Below are 14,867 nucleotides of genomic sequence, written 5' to 3'. Positions count from 1 at the left end.
AGTTTTGCACATACAAACAAACGAAACTCTTCAGCTTAGTTCTGTTATAGACTGTCTGTCTGTCTTTTTTCGTCCTCAAAAATATAATTTTAATATGTACACATCACTAAATTCCTCCTAAACTATACCAATTTAATATCCGTTGTGCCTGATAACCGAGCCTAACTCCGTTGTCAATCTCTTTTCCTTGCTACAACTAGCTATTTCTTCTCTTGTCTCCCGCTTGCTATGGAGGGAAGTGGAACATTTCTTCTTACTCCTCCTTTTAACTATTTCTGATTACATTGTGGTTTCTTAGGTTTACGCGAATGTTAAACATTGAAATGAAACTACTTTTACGGATTTTATCGCGGTTTCATTTTAGATTTTAGTTCCCGAAGTTTCGAAACCTTTGCAGGTATCATGGTCACGGGCAGACTGAGATAGCGTTCGTCTTGACTGAAGATGTTGCTCGTTCTACCTTCATATTTTAATTAATTATTTGTGGTCCGACCTAAAATCTAAATTTAAACCGAGAAAAAATCCGTAAAAGTAGTTTCATTTCAATATTTCTGATCAATTTCTTTGCGGGTTCCAAGGCAGTTAATTGTTTCCCGTAGGACACCGAACTTAAGTGTTTCGGTGGTTTTCGTTAGTTTCATTGTAGATCCTGACTTACAGGAGTTGCAATGACGGGCAAGTGTGGCGGGCTAGACCCAAGAATATACTGATTTGAATGCTTTTTTTTATGCATTTTTTAATATAGTAAACATATAATATTTCTGTTACAGGTCCACAATGGTGATCGTCTGATAGTTTAGAATCCGTTCGAGTTATAAATAAGGACACCAGTAGCAGTTTAAGCACATCACCATGTTTCAGAAACCAGCATTCGGTACAACCACGTCCAATTTTGGTAAGTGTTGTTTGTATTCATACTTCTTGCACATGAAACTATGTATAAATGCGGATTTAATGCCTGAGGCATTGTCTACCAGATAGCTTTAGAGTAATGCAGAGATAAATACAAGTGGCTAAGTGTGATTCTAAAGCTTAAAGAGTCTTAACGATTACACGGAACCCACTGTGCGGGACGTGTTGGTTCGATCCCCGCGTAGGACAAGCGTTTGTGTGATCCACGAATGATTGTCCTGAGTCGTGCTGGCTTTGTGCATGTGACTTGAATTTTTATAACCTGACCCAGACCAGACTTGAATTGATTAGATTCCTTAGTGTGACCCTCCGTTGAATGCTTGTGAAACTCCTTGCTTGGATTAGTATGGTTAGATTCATTTGTGTTTCAAAAACATTCAACATTTCGTTTTCAGGATCATTCAACGCCGGTACAACAGCAGCCTCACCGTTCGGCGGTTTCAAGCCGGCGACTGGCACGAGTGCATTCGGCGCACCGCCGGCTTTCGGCGCCGCGGCTTCCACGCAACCCGCTACTGGCGGAGGTATGTAGCATAAAGATGATTGAAATAAATTTCAAACTATGACCTATATAAATAAATAAATAAATGCGGACAACATCACATACATTGTTCTGAACCCAAAGTAAGTTGCTAAAGCACTTGTGTTATGGAATTCAGATACAACGAAGGTACCACAAACACCCATACCCGAGGTCCCGAGACAATGTATAAATGTGAATTTTTACATTGACCCCACCGGGGATCGAACCCAGGACCTCAGAGTTAGCGACCGACCAAAATTCGATTTCTTTTTCATTCTTTCTAGTTTTTATGATTACCCCAAAAATAGATCGTGGAAGTAAGGTAGTCGGCCTTTTAAATAATATGGTGAAAATCAAAAAGTTTTTTATTTCAAATAGGCCGTGTTTCAGGCACTTGTCAAACTTTACAGTTATGGTATTGACTAATTGCTATTTATCTTAATCCTGTAGTATTTGAATTATATCCGCATAAAGCTTGTAAAATATTTCATAAAAATAAAACAATTTCGTTAACAGGTCTCTTCGGCGCTACGAATACGTCGGGAGGTCTTTTCGGCGGGAGTACTGCGTCTACATCGTCCGGCGGATTCGGCGCTAGCACTTCAGGTATGATTTAATAAAGCTGAATCAATATTTTGGTTGTTTATGAAGATATTAATAATCATGTATAATAAATTCCACCTATTTCCCTTCATTGGTAGAGGCCTGGTCCTTTTTTAAAGCGTGGATGGGGACACAGGTCAAACATACAGAGGCCTTGTTGAGATCTTAAATATAAAATGAGAGGGGGCATCTTCCCGAAAACATTCACCCCTTGTCTATGCATAAACTGTGTGTGAAATATAATTGCATTTCAACTGTAATCTAACCGCAAATTGTCGTTGCTATTTACGGTTGTATTGCAGTTAACCATGGCACCTGCCTTTCTTCATGTAGCAATGTAAATTAAAGGTAGGCAGTGATCAGTGACTCATGAACAAATAACTTTGCCCTCTAGGCTTCGCGTTCGGCGCCACTCAGCCGGCCAGTGGAGGTCTCTTTGGTAACACATCGACTGTCGGCGGAGGACTGTTCGGCGCCACTCACAACCAAAATGCTTTCGGCGCTAAACCTACAGGTATGGACTCTTATTTGTATTTGATTTGTTTAAAAATATAGTATTCCATAATATTTATAGGATGCACAAGATACACAGCAATCTCAAACACACGTCGCAGAAATTCATGCTCAGCTCTTTGGATGTGAAAACCCACTCACACGCACACCCAACTCACCCACCCAAACACACAAAGGCCCAAATTCATGGTTGTTATTTACACATCTTTGGCAGTCCTTACAGGTAGTCAGAAACTAGAAAGTCAGGCAACCAGTCTAACTAAGGGGTATCGTGTTGCCCAGGTAACAGGGATCAGATAGGCAGTCGCTTCTTGTAAAACACTGGTACTTAGCTGAATCCGGTCGACTTAACAATGTTGTTAAAGGCTAGGATGATGATGATTATAATTGAATACGTGTATTTGTCCGCAGGCTTCGGGTTCGGCAACACGTCTGCGGCGGGCGCGAGCACGAGCGGGCTGTTCGGCGCGGCGCAGCCCGCCTCCGGCCTGTTCGGACAGCAGGCGCCCGCTCTCGGCGGGGGGGGACTCTTCTCCACCAACACTGGTAAGGGGGCATCTTGTAGTGGACAAATCTAGTGCTTCTGCCTTAACCTGGTTTGGGGTATGTAGTCGTATACTGGCTCACTGACACACCAGGTATACCGCGTCCGGTTGCGCCTTCGCTCATCCCACGACTGACGGCTGATACCGCCCCACCACTACATATGTGAGTGAGACAGCGTTAGTACGTCTTTGCATAGATACACGAACTCTACAATCATCATTTTTTGGGAAGGCGCGAGATTCCTCACGGCCGCAGGTAGTGTCAGACTCATACTGACTGAACCTGAACCGCCGTGTGACGTCAGCCGCGCTTAGTTACTGACACGTGGAAATGCATAGCATTGCTACACCGTGCAGGGGTGGATGGCCCCTGGTAATTCCATTTAAGATTAAAGTTTTCAACAAGATCTCTGCATGTTGGACCTGTCTCCCAGAGGACGCCTTTCAAAAGGATCGGGTCTCTCCATTCTTACAGTCAGTACATTTTTTTACTAGCATTTATCATATTAAAGGCCAGTTTCACCACTGCCAAATAATTTCCCGTTCAATACTTGATAGATTCTTTCATATAAATAATGTGGTTTTTTTTTTCAATTTATCTGCCAGATAACGGGAAATCAGTGATTGTGAAACAGGCGCATTCTCTTTTATTCTGTACACATAAATGACCCTATTCTTAATGATATTATGATGTTTGTCCTGGTAGCGGGCGGCTTCGGCCAGCAGCAGGCGGCCCCGGGCACGGCCCACGTGAAGTACAACCCGGTGGTGGGCACGGACGTGGTGGTCAAGTCCGGGACCTCGCAGAGCGTCAACATCAAGCATCACTGTATCACCTGCATGAAGGTAACTATACGGCCAACGACACGGGAGGAAAAACGTAAACAAGCGGACCGTTACTGAGTTACATTGCGATAGCGAGGGATTATTATCCCTGTCCTTATCACTCGTACGCGCTGTTATGACGTGAGTTGGTCGATGACAGCTGTCGTTATGTGTTTCGTGGTACAAGAAAGCAGTCAGTACGGCAGTTGTCAACATTTGGTCCGCCATGTTGTGAACATGTTCATTCCTTCATTTTTGACAAAATTCGAACTTTATAAGAGTTTATTCGAATAAAAATGTTATGAACCCCTGAAAGTTTATTCACATTCTTTATCTCGTCTTGTTGGCCTTACTATAGCATTACATCATCATTATAACCTTTTCCCAAATATGTTAGGGTCATTGAAATAAAACTACTATACAATTTCCAATCTACGAAGGTATTTTACCGACTACGTTAGGGTCATTGAAATAAAACTACTTTTAAGGTTAGTTACTTCACGATGTAGAATTTCAGGTGTCGGTGTGCTCGCGCATCGTAAATAAATCACTTCCATCATTTTACCTCGTCGTGCCAAAAATAGTATAACTTCAAAACTTTTACACAAAATTCAGCCTTTACAACTCTTCAATATTACCAACTCATACCACTAACTAACATATAAATATTTATTCATACAGGAATACGAGACCAAGTCATTAGAAGAGCTTCGCCTCGAAGACTACGCGGCGGGCCGCAAGGGGAACAGCGGCGGCATGTTCGGCGGCTTTCAACAACAGCAGACCGAAAACAAACCGCTGTTCGGATCCACAAGTGAGTCTGTATTATAACTACTAGCTGTTGCCCGCGACTACGTCCGCGTGGACTTTAGCTTACAGAGCGCCGTGGTTCCCGTTTCCGTGGGAATGCAAGAAACTGTGTGTGAACGTATACATTTTAGATAATTTAAAATTTTACGGATTTTATCGCGGTTTAATGTTTGATTTTAGTTCCCGACGTTTCGACACCTTTCGGTCGTGACCATGATACCTGCAAAGGTGTCGAAACGTCGGGAACTAAAATAAAACATTAAACCGCGATAAAATCCGTAAAAGTAGTTTCATTTCAATGTCTAACATTCGCGTAAACCTAAGAAACCACTAATTTAAAATAATAAATATTTTAGTGTAATTTCAAAGACGAAATCCATCTCAAACATAAGGTTTCATATATATTTGGGCCCCCTATTACCCCCTCTTTCAACTCTTTTCGCAGGCTCTAGATTGTCTCAATCAATTCAGTAGTTTTTTCGTGAATTCGTAAAAAAACGTATGTATTTAGAAATATGTAAGTATGATTATCAGTTGTCTAGTACTCATAATACAATGTTTAGTTTGAGACAAGTTTTCGTTGTATATTAAAAATGATAATAATTTATCCTCCCCAGCGTTCGGGCAGCCCGCCACGACTAGCGCGGCCCCTGTGTTCGGCGGGGGCTCGCTGGGCGGCTCGGCCTTCGGGCAGCAGAACACGTCCTTCTCGTTCCCCACCAGCTCGCAGAACACCACCACCACGGGACTCTTCGGTGCCAATAAACCTGCCTTCGGTGTTGCTCCTACCACCGGTGAGTAATATAACTTTATTTTATATTTATACACTCACTTTCTTGTTTGTTTGTCGTTCCGGTTGGATTTTTGCAACTCAATTTTGAGGCACTTCCTGATAAGCTAGCAGGCAGACATTTCAGGGTAGCTTCGAACCCGATGACAATGCCATTTATAACTATAAAAACGACTGGACCGGTTTTGATAAAATTTCAAATGGTGTGACATTTATAAATGTTGGTATTTAGATTTTTTTAACCTATTAACGAATATAAAAAGGCCAGTCTAAGTAAGACTTGACTGCACTGACAGCCAAGTGGTTGAGGTGCCAAATATCACCGACGTCTTGTAGTTTCGTCAGATCTCTCGCGTAGGACAAGCGTTTGTGTGATCCACGAATTCTTGTCCTGAGTCTGGGTGTCTTGTGCTTGTGACTTGAATGTTTGTGGAACAACCGTGATACAAAGTTTAAATTCCTTACAACGGGAGTAGTAAAAAAAATAAAAGCCTGTGCCACCAAGCGGCATGTATTTATCGACCAGCTTATGTCCCTCAATCATTTTTTGATGGAACCCCACAACCCGACACCCAAAATAATTGGGATGATGACTGGGTATAAAAAGAAAAAATCTCATTAGTCCCTCAGTTAGATAATTGAAAAGTATGAGACACGTATTTTTCCTTTTTCCTGATTACCTGCCTGAAGATTATTATATTGTGGCTTAGAGCGCTTGTGACGTAAAGATAGAGTCAAATTTATACTCAATCGTGACGTCACGTTTCATTCACTGTAATTTGGTCAATTTATGTTTACGGGACAAATTAAAAAATACGTACCCATTATTATACAAAAAACTACAAGACGGACACTGCAAAAAAAATGTCATCATCCCTATCACTATCGAAAATACAAAAAACTTATTGAAATCGCCAGATCTCGCAGGTTTATAATAAAATTGTTATGAATCTTTCATACAGGTACTGGTTTATTCGGAGCGACTACCACTCAATCAACAACATTTGGAACGAATACGTCGTCTTTCGGATTTGGATCTAACACACAGAATATGGTACGCAATCATTGTTTTAAAGTTAATTTTATGAATATAATATGCACCAGACATACATTGACATGCCTGTTGGTCTAGTGGTTAGTGACCCTGACTGCTATACCGGAGGTCTTAGGTTTGATTCCCACTCAGGACAAATTTTTGTGTTATGAACACGAGCATTTGTTCTGTGTCTGGGTGTAGTTTATCTATGTTATGTATGTATTTAGGAATATGTGAAATGAAATTAAATCATTGATTCTGGAAGTAGAACAAATCATCACTTTAACATTTGAGATCGCTGAAGTCGACATTTCCTATCTGACTACCCTGAGAAGAAATGTCGAAACAAATTCAGGGGTCACAGTCTCTTGAAGTCCAGATAATCAGTTGTCTAGTACTCATCGTACAAGCTTTGCTTAGTTTGAGACTAGATGGCGTTGTGTGAGAAATCGTTTAATATTGTCATCGGCCTAGCCTTTTCTCAACTATGTTGGGGTCGGCTTCCAGTCCAACCGGTTTCAGCTAAGTATCAGTGTTTTACAAGGAGCGACTGCCTATCTGACTTCCTCAACCTAGTTACCTGGGCAACACGATACCCCTTTTCTAGCTTCTGAATACCTGTAACGACTGTCAAAGATGTAGGAATAACAGCCGGGACCCAGTATTTAACGTGCCTCCCGAAACACGGAGGAACTCGTTATGACAAAGATGGTCACCCAACTACGGACCAACCGCGTCAAGCATAGCTTAACCTGTGCCTGATTCACTTATGCGGTTATAGCTTAGCAACGAGCTCCTCGCGAAAGAAATCGTTTAATATTCTCGTTACCTTATAATCACAATACCATTTGTTCAGCAGCAACAGTCGACGGGTATATTCGGCGCCAAGCCGGCGACGACGGGCTTCGGCGCGACGCCGGCCAGTACCGGGTTCGGCGGGTTCGGCAACACCGGCGTGTTCGGCGCCAAGACGCAGGCGCCCGCCTTCGGGACACAGGCACCCGGTCAGTATATAATATCTTCATATGTTATACAACTTGTTTTAACATGTACTTTTGTTTGAATGTATGTTTGCTTGCCTGTATTGTGTCCTATAAGCGATAACGTCATAGCGATGCTTTTTCTTTCTATCTTATATACACGGTGATTTTTTAGTCGCCTTACAAAAAAGAAGACCAGTTCATGTATCCGACGTAAAATACCCCTAGGTGCGATTTTTTTTTATCATCAACGCCGCCGCCCGCGCCCCTCACCATTGTTACAAGGCTCGGACCGCGCTCGCAACAGAGCTGTGTTTCTAAAAAACTACGAATTGCATCATAATATTGAATAAAAATTTCATTTTAAATTTTTTCAAATCTCATAAATACCTATTTTTTTATCATGAACGTGTTCTAGTCATTGGATACATGAACTGGGCTGCTTTTGTAAGACGCCAAGAAAATCACGGTGTATACGATTCTCGTGACGCAATGATAGCAAACATCCACCCAGCCAAAAGGCGTCACCAATTATGTATACCATACCATATTTAGTAGGTTTGAAAATCGGCTACTATATCTTCATACGCTTAAGTAAACATGGGTTGTCCAACCCAAAACATGCCTCTTATTTGTATTTCACTATTTTTTGTCTACACCATAAATTCTCTAGACATTATCGTGGAAGTGTCTCATTAAAAAAAAAAAGAAATTAAATGAAATGTCATAGACTATCTGTTTATTCCTTTATTTATTTAAATGAAGATGACTCCCACATTAAGGCATTTAATCCTTCTGTCGCCGAGTATTTCTCAAATATTCAAGTCACATGCACAAGACACCCAGACTCAGGACAAGCATTCGTGGATCACACAAATTCTTGTAATACGCGGGGATCGAAACCGCGACGTCGCTCACGGCGGGCTTGCATCACCGTGCAGTCTATAATATTTATATACTTTCCTATCATCGTCATTCCCCTGCCCTTATTCCAATTATTTTTATTTGTGGTCGGCGCAACATGTCTTCTTCCATACCTTTCTATCTGACGTCATCTCACAAGAAACACTCTTTACAGCCATATATTGTCTTTCACACAATCCATCCATCGTTTCCTTGGTCGTCCTCTTCCCCTATATCCATCCACATCCATGCTCAACGCCTTCCTCACCACATGATTTTCATTCCTCCACACAACATGCCATATTTATATACTTTTATAATACTAATAACCTTAGAACAATTTGACACAGCCTTCGGTTCCCTCGCTGGCGGCTTCGGCACCAACACATCGACGTCGACGGGCCTGTTCGGTGGTAATACCACTTTTGGAAAGCCCCAGACAACCACACAACCATTTGGGTTCAACAACCAGCAGACTGGACTTGGTGAGTGTGTAATCATCATTAAAAAGATGTTTGTGGTACCTTCGTTGTATCTGGATTCCATAACACAAGTGCTTTAGCAACTTACTTTGGGTTCAGAACAATGTATGTGATGTCAGTTGGGGTCAGCTTCCAGTCTAACCAGATGCAGCTAAGTACTAGTGTTTTACAAGGAGCGACTGCCTATCTGACCTCCTCAACCCAGTTACCTGGGCGACACGATACCCCTTAGTTAGACTGGTTGTCAGACTTTCAAGCTTCAGACTACCTGTGACGACTGTAACCTGTTACCTGTAGTAACTTGCCTTCCGAAACACGGATGAACTAGTTATGACAAAGATGGTCACCCATCTACGGACCAACCGCGTCAAGCATAGCTTAACCTTTGATCGTTTCACTTATGCGGTTATAGCTTAGCCACGAGCTCCTCTAGGCTAGGCCGATGATGATGCTTTTAAAATTTCGACTAATAATGCCTATTATCCACCAGGTACAGGTCTAGGTACGGGTCTGGGCGCCAGTACCTTCCAGACCAAGCCGGGGGCGGCGCCCTTCCCGGCGCTGGGCGGCAGCAACATGTTCCAACAGCCCGCGCAGAACAACACCTTTAAGACTGGTGAGTGCTATATAGCTTGTTAAGATGTCTGTTTGTTTGTTTATGAAGTGTGTGTGTGTGTGTGTGTGTGTATTTTGTGTAGTTGTATGTTGTCTATAACTTATGCATTTAAAGTGTTTTATATGTAATGATACAAAAGCACTAGGGTTTCTTATAGATGGTGATAAACGTTTCTGCTGCCAGTTGTTTTTTTTTATATATACATATTACACACAGTTTTTAAAGCAAGATCTCATTCCCTATATAAAATTTTAATTATGTTATTTTGTATATATTGAAAACCACTTGGCTATAATACAGTCAAATTTTACTTACTTCGTACTTATTTAATACGTATTATGCTTAGTTATATTGGCGAAAATAACTTACATGCAGAACTTTTATATTGCGTTTCAAAACTATTTGCATAAAAAAAAACAAATTAAGACATAAAAGTATCAAAAAACGACCAAAAAAGGGATTCCTCACTCTTGTCGAAGGCGAAAAACGTACCAGGAAAGAAAGGCTGGCAACATTGCCATGTTCAAAACGATGCAAATTCTTTGTATTATTATGAAATGATGTAACGGTTTTCTCGCGAATGTATCGGGATCGCCCGACTAGTTTCGGACCCAACCGGAGTCCGACACGACGCGTGAGTAAACCGTTGCATCATTTAATAATGAATTAGTCTCTTTGTATCCTAACTAAATTGTGCTATGTTTATTTCTGGCAGGTCTGGACAGCGGTCTGGGCGGCGGGCTGTTCAACAACACCAACTCTCTGGGCGGTTCCGTGCTCGGCTTGGGCGGAATGAATGCTAACAATAGTGCACTCAAGTGAGTATTCAATTAATTAATTATCAGATTAACTAAGACTTGAGGAGGCTGAGAGGCTCGTTGGGCGCCTGCGTCGAAGGCATCACGAAGAAAGTCTCGCCAAAAACTTAGAAAGAGGTACTTTTTGACCGGAATTGTGATTATATTTGGACCAGAGATTGGATAATATTTTTCATATTTTAAAATGTATGTTGTTGTTTTCTATATATCTTTAAAAATGAAATTTAGATGTGCTCACATTTGAAAGCCCATAGCCCAAATTCGTATTATCTCCAAAATCAACAATTATTAGTTTTGTAGCTTAGTCTATCAAGTCTGTTCTACACGGCAGGGGTGGATGGTAACATTCTACAAGTTTCACACAACACCATCTAGTGTCAAAATAAGCAAAGCTTGTAGTATGAATACTAGACAACTGATTTTTTATACATGACTCCCGGATCGAGGGATTCAGTCCTAGTGCCGCGAGGGAATGCTCTATCAACAAACAATCACGTCACATGCGTAAAACACTCGACTCTTCGTGGATCACAAATGTGTTTGTGCTAATCGGGAATCATACCTGCGACACGTCGCGCAAAGTGCGTAGCTGCTGCGCTTGGACATTCAAACAGGTTCTATAGGAAACATATAGACCGCAACGACTCGCTGGGTCGATCCCCGCGTATGTGAAACATTTGTTTGATCCACGAATGCTTATCCTGAGTCTAGATGTCTTAGACCTGATTTTTTGTGAAACCCGCGACACAAGGATTAAATTCCTCAACTCGGGAGACGTTTTTCAAAAAAACAAATACACTATTCTCTCCATATTGTTACAGCAACAGTCTTGGCTCTTCAGCTGCCGGCAATGTTCATGAACAGATATTAACTTTAGCCGCTCGACCCTACGGTGATTCACCTCTGTTCAAGGACTTACTACCGGATTCTGGTAAGTGTATTTTGTATTGTAGATTCGATACCCACCCAGGGCAGTTCTTAGTTTGATGAATACGATCATTTGTGTCTGTGTCTGGGTGTAATTTATCAATATTATGTATGTAGTAAGTGCTACCCGCAGGCCCGCTCTCTATAAATTGAAAGTGATCCCACGGGAACATCGAATTATTTTAAAAACTTACTTTGTTAACACTTAAACGTCCTTATATCGAGACAAACAAAGATATCGCTTTTATAATATATTAAGGCCCGATTTTTCAATCGTCAGATAACTTTTATTTGAGAAATAAATATGGCCGTTTGACATATTTTCTATACAAAAGCTGTCAAAACGTCAAACATATTCGTCGAATAAAAGTTATCCGGCGATTGAAAAATCGGCCCTATGATATTTAGATTAAATTTAATTTAAATTGCAGGGCTATTTTTGAACGACAACCTTTTTTCTTATATAACTAAATCGGTAATAATCTACGCGAAACGCGAAATACACTACCTGTTATCAGGTTTTTTTTAGTTTAAAATACCGAACGCATGTGTATTCAGCATAACAGCACAAGTTAGTTCATTCATCTTGCGTCGGACGCATACTATCCCACCAAAAATATTCGTTCCGTTTTGCGTATAAAATGTTACTCAAACTCGGGTTGGTACCCTAAACGGCTCCTTTTTTGCTTTGTGGCTTGCTATTACGGCCAGGATTTTTTCTGAGATGATGTAATACACCATAAACAGCCTATCTACATCTTTAATTCAATTTCACTCAGTGTGGGTTGGTTCTAGTTTTCATAACTACGTCCAATTATAATCACGTGTTAACTTGACTTCTCCCTTAGCGACGACGGCAGACGATGTCCTGAAGCCGACGAACCCCGCGGCGGTGAAGGCGGTCCTGGAGAGCGCGGGCAGCGCCGCCTACCGCGTGAGCTCGCCCGCCGCGCACCGCCTCAGCCTCACGCCCAGGGCCACGCTCACGCACGACAAGGTACGACCAGGCTGGGGCTAGCCTCACATACACACATCGGGCGGGACTAGACAACGCCATTACACCACACCAGCCTCAATGAACCGACCAGGCGGGACTAGACGATACGACACTAGCCTCACATACACCGACCAGGGACTAGACGACACGACAAGACACTAGTCTTACATACACCGACCAGGCAGGACTGGACGAGACGACACGACACTAACCTCACATACACCGACCCGGCGGGACTAGAAGACACGACACTAGCCTCACATATATGTCCGGCGAGTTACGATGCTTTTTACAATGTTTTCCTAACTATGTCAGTCTAACCGGTTTCAGCTTTCACCTATGTTATTCCTACATCTTTAAGAGTCGTTACAGGTGGTCAGAAGCTGGAAAGTCTGACAACCAAGGGGCATCGTGTTGCCCAGGTAACTGGGTTGAGGAGGTCAGATAGGCAGTCGCTCCTTGTAAAACAATGGTACTTAGCTGAATCCGGTTAGCCTGGAAGCCGACCCCAACATAGTTGGAAAAGGCTAGGACGATGATGATGAAGTGTACAATCTAATCTTTTTTATTTCCTTTCCAGAAATCCCTATTCGATGGCTTAGAAGAATCGGACGCTAGTCTCGAAGACAAGTTATCATTGAAACCGAGTCGCAAACGTTTGGTGTTGCGACCGAACCACAGCGCGAACGACACTCACCACGATGTCACCGACCACGCTCACGACAACAGCTCTTATGGACAAGGGAATAAGAGGTAAAGTGGCTTGTGTTACACATGTAGTGGCTAGTATTATATGTATACATGTGTTGTAGATTTTAAGGTTCAAATTTGCTTGTAGGAGTTGTTTCTTAATGCTGTTTTATTTGCTACTGGCTTTAAAGAATAATATGTATTTAATGTTACAATGACACACACACATATACATACTTATAAGGAGTTTCACACATACATGAGATTCTAACTCAACAAAATGTTTACACATTTATGTAGAGTAAAAAAAAAACTTTACAAGGGTTCTGTTTATTTATAAAGAAACTAGCTGACCCAGCAAACGTTGTTTTGCCTAATAAATTATGTCTAGTTGTATATATATTTTTAAAGCCACACTTATCACTTAGGGGTATGAAAAATAGATGTTAGCTGATTCTCAGACCTACTGAACACGCATATAAAATTTGGTAAAAATCGGTAAAGCCGTTTCGGAGGAGTACGGTAACTAACATCGTGATACGGGAATTTTATATATTAGATATCTAGCGATAGATTCGCGGTAGGAAAAGTGATTGATATTGGTAGTCAACAGTGTGCAATTTTATTAGTGTTAATAAATCATAGGTTTTAAATTAATATGAAAAAATAAAGTTTACTGAAATTTTAATATGTTGACTAGAAATTAATGTTTGGTATTTTAACTTAGACTGACTTTAGAATGTGTAAAAAAATGTTAGATCGAGATTTATAGTTAAAAGAACTTAATTAAATTATATCTAGGATATTTTTTTTGTGTTTAAAAAATTATGTATTTTTGTATTAGTGATTTTCGTGTTTAGATATTAACTTGAAATAATTTAAAGTGAACAAGCCTAACAGTGTCATTTAATTAATTTATTAAAGAAATAGAGTACACCTAAAACTATATTAATGTTGTTATATTTGTATTAATAAGTAAACAAATTACTCACGTTATATTTTAAGATGAAAAAAAGGGATTTTTTCTATATTATTAAAAAAATATGTAGATTTACAGACTCACGAGGTATGTTTATTAGGAGTAATAATTTTGTGATATTTGCAATAAAGATAAACATTTACATTCTGACTTATATTGATTTAATAGTGTAGTTTCTAGTCAGTAGACCCTATAGTTTAGTTTTATTACCATATATAATATCTCTTTTAAAAGGCCCTGGAATTATCAAATCTATCTGAATCAAAGGTCTGTGATATTCGACGCAGGTGACTCGGAAGTTTCCGGGTTTTAAACCCCGCACACAAAGAAATCGTGTTATAAGTATGACGTCTCCCTCTGTCTGTCTGTGGCATCATAGCTCCCGAACAATGACCGACTTTCTTAGTTATTTATTTAATACAGCATGGAAGGCTTACAGCTAAATACAATTCTAATAAAAACAGTTTGTGCGACAGTGAGCCAATTACAAGCCTTCGCTTATAGGAGATCGCATAGCAATTAATGTTTTGTGAGCAAATATAGGTAGAAGAAATATAATAAAAAAAATAAAAGGAAATTAGTCGTACTTAAATAATTTTAGGCTTATCGTCTTGCCGCTGACACACTAGTTAAAAATGGATCAAGATCGTGCTGCTTACATAATTTGTTAATATCCTGGGACAGCTCACACACGGTTATCTGATCCCAAGCTAAGCAGAGCTTGTGTTATGGTAACCAGACAACTGATAAACTTACTTATATATTTCTAAATACATACATATTATAGATAAATTACACCCAGACACCAGAACAAATGATCATGCTCATCACACATCATTTTGTCCTGGGCAGGAATCGAACCCACGACCTCCGGTATAGCAGTCAGGGTCACTAACCACTAGACCAACAGGCCCGTCC

At 40.7% G+C, this 14,867-nt stretch overlaps 1 protein-coding gene across 3 annotated transcripts in view; it reads left to right on the top strand.

Annotated features, from left to right (window-relative positions):
- Positions 1 to 14,867, top strand: part of LOC113508908 (nuclear pore complex protein Nup98-Nup96-like) — a 56,384-nt gene that overhangs the window by 4,075 nt on the left and 37,442 nt on the right. For 2 of the 3 annotated variants that reach the window (XM_026892078.1, XM_026892080.1), the window contains exons 2-17: positions 771 to 895; positions 1,308 to 1,436; positions 1,952 to 2,041; positions 2,433 to 2,552; positions 2,963 to 3,097; positions 3,803 to 3,942; positions 4,603 to 4,735; positions 5,349 to 5,525; positions 6,484 to 6,575; positions 7,414 to 7,561; positions 8,791 to 8,925; positions 9,413 to 9,538; positions 10,254 to 10,356; positions 11,178 to 11,287; positions 12,132 to 12,280; positions 12,861 to 13,033. In XM_026892078.1, coding sequence (XP_026747879.1) covers positions 853 to 895; positions 1,308 to 1,436; positions 1,952 to 2,041; positions 2,433 to 2,552; positions 2,963 to 3,097; positions 3,803 to 3,942; positions 4,603 to 4,735; positions 5,349 to 5,525; positions 6,484 to 6,575; positions 7,414 to 7,561; positions 8,791 to 8,925; positions 9,413 to 9,538; positions 10,254 to 10,356; positions 11,178 to 11,287; positions 12,132 to 12,280; positions 12,861 to 13,033 — 2,003 coding nt within the window. In that variant the 5' untranslated portion in view covers positions 771 to 852. The remainder of the gene's footprint in view (positions 1 to 770; positions 896 to 1,307; positions 1,437 to 1,951; positions 2,042 to 2,432; positions 2,553 to 2,962; positions 3,098 to 3,802; positions 3,943 to 4,602; positions 4,736 to 5,348; positions 5,526 to 6,483; positions 6,576 to 7,413; positions 7,562 to 8,790; positions 8,926 to 9,412; positions 9,539 to 10,253; positions 10,357 to 11,177; positions 11,288 to 12,131; positions 12,281 to 12,860; positions 13,034 to 14,867) is intronic. The other variant, XM_026892081.1, reaches the window with a different exon arrangement.

Source organism: Trichoplusia ni, chromosome 3 (assembly GCF_003590095.1).
Source record: "Trichoplusia ni isolate ovarian cell line Hi5 chromosome 3, tn1, whole genome shotgun sequence".
Lineage (NCBI taxonomy): Eukaryota > Metazoa > Arthropoda > Insecta > Lepidoptera > Noctuidae > Trichoplusia > Trichoplusia ni.
Note: the sequence above shows the minus strand (reverse complement) of the source record. Positions and strands in the feature narration are given on the sequence as shown.